Source organism: Adiantum capillus-veneris, chromosome 17 (genome assembly GCF_014529385.1).
Source record: "Adiantum capillus-veneris isolate H3 chromosome 17, ASM1452938v2, whole genome shotgun sequence".
Lineage (NCBI taxonomy): Eukaryota > Viridiplantae > Streptophyta > Polypodiopsida > Polypodiales > Pteridaceae > Adiantum > Adiantum capillus-veneris.
This window is the reverse complement of record NC_140947.1, coordinates 129039576-129049637: the sequence shown is the minus strand read 5'-3', so window position 1 is coordinate 129049637 and position 10062 is coordinate 129039576. Positions and strand designations below refer to the sequence as shown.

Here is a 10062-nt window from a genome sequence, read left to right as displayed (position 1 = left end):
TATCTTTCTTCTCTTTCACTTCACCTTGCGCATTCTCCCACTTAAGTTTTAGTCCTCATGAAAACCAAGCCAATGTGTGAGCACAACCAAACTACCTTGTAGGATCTTCTCTCTCTCTCTCTCTCTCTCTCTCTCTCTCTCTCTCTCTCTCTCTCTCTCTCTCTCTCTCTCTCTCTCTCTCTCTCTCTCTCTCTCTCTCTCTCTCTCTTTGACACGCTGAGCATACACTGATTAGAAGTATAACAAGCTGACATTTGTCCAAAAAGGATTTGCGAGAAAAATCCAGCAGCAGTACCACAAAGTAAAACTTACTTTCGCAATGCTACATTCCAGAGAGGCACCTACCTAAGATTGATTAATTAGCTAATTCTCTGGAATCTCAACATCCCCATCGAAAATCTCTGTTTTCAAATCCTTGGGATCCCTGCCATCCACAGAGAAACCCACAGAAACGCAGTACCCAAAATTTCCTTTACTATGCCAACAAGCTCCTTTGCCATTGAATGGGGACGCATCACCTGGGCTATCTCAATCGCATCATCAAGAGAAATGTTGCCATTGTGCTTGATGTTCTTAAATGTATAAGGAGAAGGAAGAGGAATCTGCAAGTCAAAAACCAGCTAAGAGCTCATGGGGCACACTAGCATGGAGCGAAACCCTGTCGCCAATGCTAGGACTGAGGGGAAAGCAGAAGACGAAGAAAAAGGCAATTGAGTGCGGCAGGGGCTTGCATAGTCAGATTAATAGGAGGAATTCTGACAATGCAATTATGCAAGTTTCTAGCAATCATGAGGAGCATCTGCTGTATAACAATGTCATAAATGCAAACGATGGCATCTCTGCTGTTTCTCTCAGTGGGCTTTCTGTCAGTGGGCTTCATCATTGTGGGCAGGAATCTAATGTCAGAGCTCGCCCTCTTCGAGATTAGGAAGAGAGATAATTGTTGCACGAAACTCAGAGCGGATTAACAAGGCCCTTAGCACTTATCATAAGCAACTCTAGTTGTCTTCAAAGGCCGTGTTCACACCAAAGCATAGGCGCCCACCACAGCAACACTCGTTCTTGAGCAAGGATTATAGCGCGTTTAGCTACTATTTCAGTCCCGCGAGGAGCAACAACAGCAGCAATGCATTCATCTTCTTCCTATCGCGCTCGGGCTCCTTGAGGGCTTGATCACAAGAGAAGCGGCGCTAATTGCTCCCCTAGTTCTAGTCCTGCTATAGTTCAACATCACCATTGAGGGAGCCACCCGAAAACTCCAGTAGACGGTAGACACGAAGCTGAGTGATGCATGTTTTGCGCCCACGATGAAGATGCAAGGCTGATAAAGCAAGGGTAGCAAGAATATGAGGAGGTGGTTTTTGTTCGTTTAACAGGAGGGGAGGTTGGAGCTGCCTTTTCATTGGCGCCCAAGATTGGCCTCTAGGTCTGTCACCCAAGAAGGTAGGAGAGGACATTGCCAAGGAGACTGCCATGGACTGGAAGGGCCTGCGCATTATTGTCAAGCTCACTATCCAGAATCATCAAGCCAAGGTTGATGTCGTTCCTTCCAGTATCTGCGACTAGGGAAGCGATTCATCAGTGCCAACGCCCTTAGCAGCATCTCCAGCATACTTGCCAAGGACAACCTCAGAGTTGGCCTTGCATCGGGCAAGCAAAGCAGCTTGTGTTGCAGGAATGTTTTCCTTCTTTCCAGCCCAAGTCTTCCAAGTGCTGGCTTGTAATGCTCGTCCAAATGAGAAAGAAAATGGCCATGGCTTCTTGGTATCCAGCTCATTCATGGCATTCAAATTCAAATTTGCTTCTTCCTCACTTTGACCGCCCGACAAGAACATGATACCAAGAACAACAGGAAGAACCGTCCTTTGAAGTGCTTGTACTGTGTATTTGACTATCTCCTGAGGGGTTGTCTTTGGCGCTTTAGAGCGAGGAGTAACCACGTTTGGCTTCAACAAGGTGCCCTCCAAGAGTACATGATGATCGCTCAAAGCCTTGTAGATAGCAGGAAAAAGCACAATCCCCGTCACGGCAGCACATTTCTTAATATCATGGGGCCCATCCACAAGAATCTCAGGCTCAAGAATGGGGACTAGACCATTCTCTTGGCATATGATGGCATAGCGATCCAACCCATTTGCATTCTCAAGTATGGCAAGAGGAGACGGCTCAGTTGGACCAATATTCTTGAGCACAGCTCTCCACTTCGCAAATCGGGCTCCAACATTATAATATTGCTGGCAGCGTTGGGCAAGGCCGTCCAGTCCCTAAGTGGTTGTCTCACCGTCAGTCATGTCTGCAAGGTCGACAGTGCCCTTATCTACCTTGATGTCGGGGACTACTCCACAAACGGCTTGCCACTCGCTATTTTCTGATAGAGGGTTTCCTCAAAGAGAATGACACCACAAAGGTACTGGAGGGCATCTGGGGCAGTAAAAAGAAGCTCTCGGAGAGCTTGCGTGTTTGACTCTACATTCTCCACATGTATACTTGCCAAACGCTTCCCAATAGTCCCTGTGCTCTCATCGGCTGCCAGGATGCCCTTGCCAGGGGTCGCAATGTACTTGGCAATGGCAATAAGCTCAGCTGCGTATAATTTACCCTCAAACGCGGCCATGGCCGCTAGCATCCTCTATTTCGACTTTTTGCGGGAGCATCTTGATAGGCCATATCTCGGCCTTTGGCAGCGTTCAATGACCCGAACGGTGAGACGGCTTCCTCCAACAATCTTTTATTTAATGATAGTGTGCTGAGAATCTTGACCAGATCTAATTTCTCGGTATGTGCATTGCGCTCCTCCTTGGTTGGCTTGCAATGACACCATGGTCTCCCTCATTTTGTTGGGCAATATCACCTCCGGGCTTTGCCTGCACGGCCGGTGACTGGTCCTTCACCTCTCCTTGGGCCCTTATAAAGCACAGATCGATTGCAATTTGTGAGCCAGGCACTGCCTCCAAAGTCGAACACCAGTAGCACTATAACCCTTCCCAGCTTGGAAGCTCACACATATAATACTAGCTTCCCAAAAGCTTTGTATACGGGTCGTGATATGTGTGCTTACTTCAAATGAGTTGTGCACGACACCGCACCCATTCCAAGCCTGCAATACGATGACTCCCTAGCTCAGTGACTCAAGAACCAGAATCACCCAACAGCCACCAATGACCACACTGCGAGGCTCACCTAGAGCAAGCGAACCACTGCCACGTGCTAAGAGGGCTCGTTCTCTCGCTCACAATTCTTACACACAGAGCGTTGATAGTAGAGGTCTCTCTCTCTCTCTCTCTCTCTCTCTCTCTCTCTCTCTCTCTCTCTCTCTCTCTCTCTCTCTCTCTCTCTCTCTCTCTCTCTCTCTCTCTCTCTCTCTCTCTCTCTCTCTCTCTCTCTCTCTCTCATAAAACTCAAAAAACTCAACCCTCTCAAAGAGCGCGTGCCGGTGCACGCTCTTTGAGAGAGTTGAGTTTTTTTTGAGAGAGAGAGAGAGAGAATTAAGAATTGGAACCATTGGCTTCGCTTCAGTTACCTGCAGCATTATATTTCTAAGGGGGCCAGCTTTAGAGTAGAAAATCTTGCCGCAGCTGAGCACAGTGGGAGATGGCAGCAGCTGAAGCGCAGGAGCAAGTGGAGAAGAAGACCCGGGAGCTGATGCAGCACCTGCAGAAGCACAAGCCAACAACGAGTGACGCTCCTGGTGGGGGCGGGCGTGGTGGTGGTGGTGTTGGCAGTCATGGCGTCGCTGTTGCTGCGGTTAAGCCCGGTGCTAGTGCCCGTAGGCTTCTTGATGGCGCTATGCACGGTAGGCGCCCTCATAGCCGGAGGGGTAGCCATAGCGGTTGTTTCTTCGGTGTCGTGGGTAGATCACACCCTGACGTTTCCCATCACAGTTGGATAGCGCCCGATTCCGCATCCAGGACGTGGCTAATGGGATGTGATGCAAGGCGTGCGACTTGGCAGGCTTCGCCCTTCATCCCTCCTCTCACGGCGGCAACGCTGGCGCCGAGGCTACCCCTGGAGCTTAAGACTACCACAGTTCTCTGGAGCTTAAGACTACACAGTTCTCTTTTCCTATTCCACTAGGCGGCTTGCAATGCTCTTAATCAAGGTCCCGCCCTATAAAGATGTAAACCGAATTACTAGTAGAAATTTTCAATTTTCAAAAAAATTTGAACTATTTTCTCAAAAAAGAGAGAGATATAGAGACAGACAGAGAAAAACCCTTGCGCTCTTTGATAGAGTTGAGTTTTTTTAGAGAGAGAGAGAGAGAGAGAGAGAGAGAGAGAGAGAGAGACCCTTGCACGCGGGCACGCGTTCTTTGAGAGTTGATTTTTTTTAGAGAGAGAGAGAGAGAGAGAGAGAGAGAGAGAGAGAGAGAGAGAGAGAGAGATCCACGCCCAAGAGGAAGTAGAAGCAGTTGCGACATAAGCAGTCATGATGGTCAAGCATCGTAATGGTGGACGTAACAAGCACGGAAGAGGCCACACCAACCCCATCAGGTGCTCTTGCTATGGGTGATGTGTGCCCAAGGACAAGGCTGGCAAAACAAGCGATTTCTTGTAAGGACCATTGTTGAACAAGCTGTTGTGCGAGATGTGGAGGATGCGTTTATGATGGGTACGCACTTCCCAAGCTTTACGCCAAAATGCAATACTACGTTTCGTGTGCCATTCACTCTCATGTTGTCCATGTGAGATCCCACATAGCAAGAAGAGTTAGGGAGCCACCACAAAGGTTTAGACGCAATGAGGATATGCAGAACCAGAATCAGGGTGAAAGCATGTTAACCTGTCGCGCTTTTTGTGCTAGTTAGCAGTTTCAAGTTAGCACATCTTCAAAAAGTTGGGTGTCCGGTAATTTTTTTACAAATAATATCAAAATTTATCGGAGGTTGTACATTTGGATTCCTTGTTTCAAGTTCTTTCTATTGATATATCATATGTCATAGATCTTGGAGATGTAGCTCAAGTTATTGTACTAGTTAGCATATGTCAAAATTGTGCTAGTTAGCATTGTCCGGGACATGAAAAAGCATGACAGGTTAACATGCTTTCACCCATCAGTGTACCAGTGTTCCTGCTGTTAGAAAGTGAAGAGGTGTCTAATTAGTGCATAAGCCAGGAGAGGAATAAGGCTCATGAATATTGACTTCTATCGTAGAACTCTTAGAAGACGCATGCTACGAGCATTGCCATTGTGGTTGAAGCCATCAATTGGATGGACGTTGAGGGACTTTTGAGTCTTTTGGACAGGCTTGTATTTGATGTTTTGGAAATGTCTTTCTAAAGTTTTTCCAGAGAGAGAGAGAGAGAGAGAGAGAGTCCGACTTGCTTCTGAGACTCTGAGAGTGCATGAAGAGAGAAGCCCTGCGATGAGTGAGCAAGAGACACGACACTGAAAATTCATTAAACTCGGCCCCACTGAGAGTGATTGACCAGTGCTTGAAAAAAACTTTTTTCCAAAAACTTGTCAAACCTACATGTTAGAAACAATAGACGTAAACTGACTAAATCTGAAGGTTTTTACATCAATTTATATTATTTTTTTCCAAATTTTGGAGGTTTTCTCACCTTTAACTATAAAACTTTAGAGGTAAATCTCAAAATTTGTAGGTGGGGTTACACTAAACCTATGTTTTTTCTGAGCACTGTGAGTGACTTATAGAGGCGGCATTGAGTCTGAGAGAGAGAGAGAGAGAGAGAGAGAGAGAGAGAGAGAGAGAGAGAGAGAGAGAGAGAGTAATTGGCTAGATTGGTTGAGAGCATGCATACCCCTTCCATGCCAGCTCGTTGCCCAGTGGCGGAATCAAACCCAATTTTGTGGAACTCTAGAAGAAGGTGGAGGTAGGGATATCAATTTTTGACGCACGACTAGAAAGACTGGTTTTTGAGAAAAGATTCCTCGGGTGTGATCCCACAACTGTGGAAGAAGAACCTCATTCTCTCTCTCTCTCTCTCTCTCTCTCTCTCTCTCTCTCTCTCTCTCTCTCTCTCTCTCACACACACACACACACACACACACATCCAAACTCTTCACCTTTGTTCTCGCCAAAAGATAGGGCCGAGGTGATTGCAAAGGCATTGCATAAGAGGTGATTGCCAAGTTGTTTCATGCAAGTGATGATTATCGTGCATGTGGACAGTACCTTATGATCTTCATCACCTCTCCCACCCTTGGCCACAAAGTCCTTGTGATTGGGGCCTCCTCTTTTGCAACTCACCATGAAAACTCTAAAAGAGTCCGTAGTCCATGAAAAATATTATTTTCATGATACATGTGATGTGAAGGATATTTTCCTTTTCCTCTTTGTTTCTTTTCCTTCCTCCTCTGAATCACGGCTTGTGGCCATCAATATTCAAGCCATCGTAGATGCTTGGACAAGTAAAATTGTGTGTGTGTGTGAATGTTGTGGAGGGGGAAGGAGGGTTCCTCAATACATAATATTATGGCAAGTGCTTGTAGGGAATTTAAACAAGAAGTAGATTTGGTAGATCGTATTGGTAGGTTGGAGCCAATATTAACAATGTGTATGTGCAATCTTTGGTGCTAGATTGTACCTTATTGAAATTGGAGATAATTTTTTTGGGTGAGTGAATCCATTTTGTCTAGCTCGCAGAGAGCTCGCAAAAAAGATATTCATGACACTTGAGAAACAAAGAGGAAAAGGAAAATATCCTTCACATCACATGTATCATTTCCCCTTGTGAAGGATATTTTCCTTTACCTTGGATAATCAAGGAGTTAATATAAGGGTGGATGATTAAAGTCTCCATAAGGAACGTTCTAGACATTTAGAGACAATGATAGAGAGATTGTAATATGTAATTTGATGCTAAATGTTTCTATTATTATTTAAGTTCTATGTATCTTGTGCGGTTTTTATCTTTTTATATAGCTTGAAAAGGTTTGCTTGGAGTTTGAAATTCCTCATCCTGCAACCAACCATGGCTAGGCACATAACCATTTATGGACGACAATGTGGCGGCAAGATTTTTCTTATGTTTGACAATAGCATCTATGCACTTTCTTTCTCTTTTGTGATACAACATTGTGAAATAACTAATGCATTCAATTTACATTCATTAACTCTAATGGGAGAGCAGGTGAAGATAAAGGCTAGTGGTGAACAAATCTTCCTTCTCAATCATGGCCAATGTCAATTCTGGAAGGTTCACATTGCTATTGAAAGCACACAAGGCATTGGAATGAAGGACACACTAGTAATAGTCAGATGGTCCCTCCAGAGTAGTTGGTATACTACATGCAATGCCTTCTTCACAAAGCAGCCTACAAATGGCACTCAAGCAAGCAAAGGATATCATTCAAGTTCAAGAGATACCTATGCATTATGATGGACATGTGGCATCTGAGTTACCATCTTTTGATCTATTTGTGCACGAACTTATGACAATTGCAACATGTGAATTTACCATGGAGAATAAGTTTGCACAAATAGAGTTTTGGAATATGCTCAGCAAGATGGTTCGGAAGCAAGGATATGACTGTGTATCAATGTGTGTGTGAACACATTAAAGGAAGAGTATGGCTCTTTTGTTTGAGACTATTTGAGATGCAACATGGTTACTTCGCTACACTATACTCTGTAGAGTAACTATTGAGATCTTGATCTAATCTTTTTCATTGTTTATGCTCTCTCGGTTTCTTGTTCGCTCGGAAGTACTCGCTCGAGGATTGGGATTCCTCTAGATGACCAAGGCACGGGCAATACTAATCAAGTAATTGTCTGTGTCTATTCACTAATTTTTCTTTAATTTTTTCTCTATAATACTAGCTACTCTGTCAAGGACACTGCCAAAATATGCCAAGGGTTTTAGATTACCAAGGCACGGGCAATACCAATCAGGTAATTGTCTGCATCTATTCACTAATTTTTCTTTAGTGTTTAGTTGATAGGTTGTATCAGTACTGAGCCCCTTGAAGTCGGGCTTTATACTTCATGACATGTTTCTAAATTAATCTCAGTATCTACTTTGGTTGGTTTTCTTATTTGTATATACTTTGATTTAGTGCTCCCAAAATGGAATGTATATGTTGCTTCCATTTTGCTGGTCATACACATGACAAGGTCATGTCGGAGCAAAAAACTTTGAGGAAATATTGTACCATGCCTTATTCTTATGTGTAGAAAGAATAAGGAAGTGTGGAAGGCCGCAAACTGGACGTTTGGCCCGAGCAAAGGTGCATCACCTTTACCCCAACATTGTGCATTACGCTGATCAAACGCTTGTGATTCTCAAATAGTTTGTAATCTCTTTCACATTTAAATTGGAAGCCTCTCAATGCATGATGGTTGAGAATGGATTTGATTATTTCTCCCTTTGCACCATTGTCAAGCCCTTGCGTGCAACGTGTGAAGCACTTGATAACCTCTGATGTGATGGTTTGCCTCTTTGTCTTGCTTAATTTCACTTGTTTAATTGTTAATGCCCTTTCATTTGCTTTTGCTTGATATGCACTCTTTCTTTGTGTTTCATTCTTCCTGATTAAAGTTTGCCTACATGAGAAACACTTAAACGAGCCGACACATAAACATGATGTGCCTCGAAAATCCATTGTTGGTGTAAGAGGAAAAAATTCCATGTTGTCAAAATTGTTTACTGATGAAACTATCTCTTTATAAACCTCATCAATGGAGAATAATTACATGGTGTTTAGTGATGAAATCATCTCTTGATCAACCTACCCAATGGAGAACAATTTTGTGTTGATGGTATTGTTTATTGATACAACCATCTCTAATTAAATCTGCTTGATGGAGAACGTTTGGAGGGAATCCTAGAGGCTGTTATATCTAGACAATGTTATCATCAATGGTGGAGCTCTATAGCTACCATACTACCAAGCCTCACGCTCCAAGGACTTGGCAAGCTTTCAAGAATGCTTTTGCACAGAGTTACTTGACATCCCTATTTGAAGTGCAGTTTCTAGTAGAATGAGGCAACTTGAAAATGATGGCTATCATGGGAAGGGCACCACATGCCAATGGAATAGAACAGAATGAACAATTTTAAGCACTTCAAATACCAGTTGAATTGAAAAAGGTGCATGACACAGAAGACAAGGAGTGGCAGAGTTCCACCCCAAAGAGCCCTAGCCCCAAACCTTGGTGCCCCTTTTGGTATTTCTTCATATGATTCAACTCAGTACAAGCCGGTACTCCACGCTCTGCACCTTCACCCAAAAGCATGCCAGATATTTAAAGGCTCTTAGGCTCTGAAAAGCAACTACATGAGAAATAGGGAGGGTCTTGTAGAGAGAGAGAGAGAGAGAGAGAGAGAGAGAAAGAGAGAGAGAGAGAGAGAGAGAGAGAGAGAGGGAGTTGCTGAGAACTAAGATTTAGGTTAACAATCCCAAAGATGGTGATTAGCACACACACACACACACACACACACACACACACACACACACACAGAGGCTCCTATAGAGAAAGAGAGTGGGAGTTGCTGCCATGGTCTCAAAAAGATGGGTAAGATCCTCAAAATACTAAGAGACATTATTCTTTAAAGGTATATCCATAATACTATATAGTCGAGCCTAAGGAGTCTAAGTAGTCATTGTTTGATCAAACAATTTGGTCAACTGGTCCTCATAAAAAGACCAACAACCTTCAAAAGGGCCTGCAAATTGATCTTTATATAAAAAATCCTCAATTTCCAAATCAATGATTGACCCCAATTGTGTGTTAAGTGAGAAATATGTATCCACATGCTGCAAAAGCTATGCACACCCACATATCCTACTGCTACAGTGCTATCGACAAGGTTTAGAATTATTGGATTGGGTGAACTCATAGCCATACCTCATAAGCGCTAAAAAAGTAATATAGAACAAAGACCTCTCATATATATGCAAGTAAAAAATATCAATGTACAGAGTAGGTGCCCAGTACCTAGGCAAGCTAGTCAAGCAACTAGTATGTATATACGTATCCCAGCAATATGCAAAATTCTAATGTATATTATGGATGGTAGGGAATCAACCCCAATTTCCTAGCTTCAAGAACTAGATTTCGGTCAGCAAAAAACATTTAAGTGATCAGTTTTCCTATCC

The 10062-nt window shown here is 43.6% G+C and overlaps 1 protein-coding gene and 2 pseudogenes across 1 annotated transcript; 2 read left to right on the top strand and 1 right to left on the bottom strand.

Moving 5' to 3' along the window:
• Window positions 1-577: 577 nt before the first annotated feature.
• Window positions 578-928, top strand: LOC147438066 (uncharacterized). The gene has a single exon (XM_086486135.1). The coding sequence runs from the start codon at window positions 578-580 to the stop codon at window positions 926-928; it is 351 nt and encodes a 116-aa protein (XP_086342261.1).
• Window positions 929-1984: 1056 nt separating this feature from the next.
• LOC147438065 (fructose-bisphosphate aldolase, cytoplasmic isozyme-like) lies at window positions 1985-2614 on the bottom strand (annotated as a pseudogene).
• Window positions 2615-3591: 977 nt separating this feature from the next.
• Window positions 3592-3929, top strand: LOC147438064 (oleosin-like; annotated as a pseudogene).
• Window positions 3930-10062: the final 6133 nt, after the last annotated feature.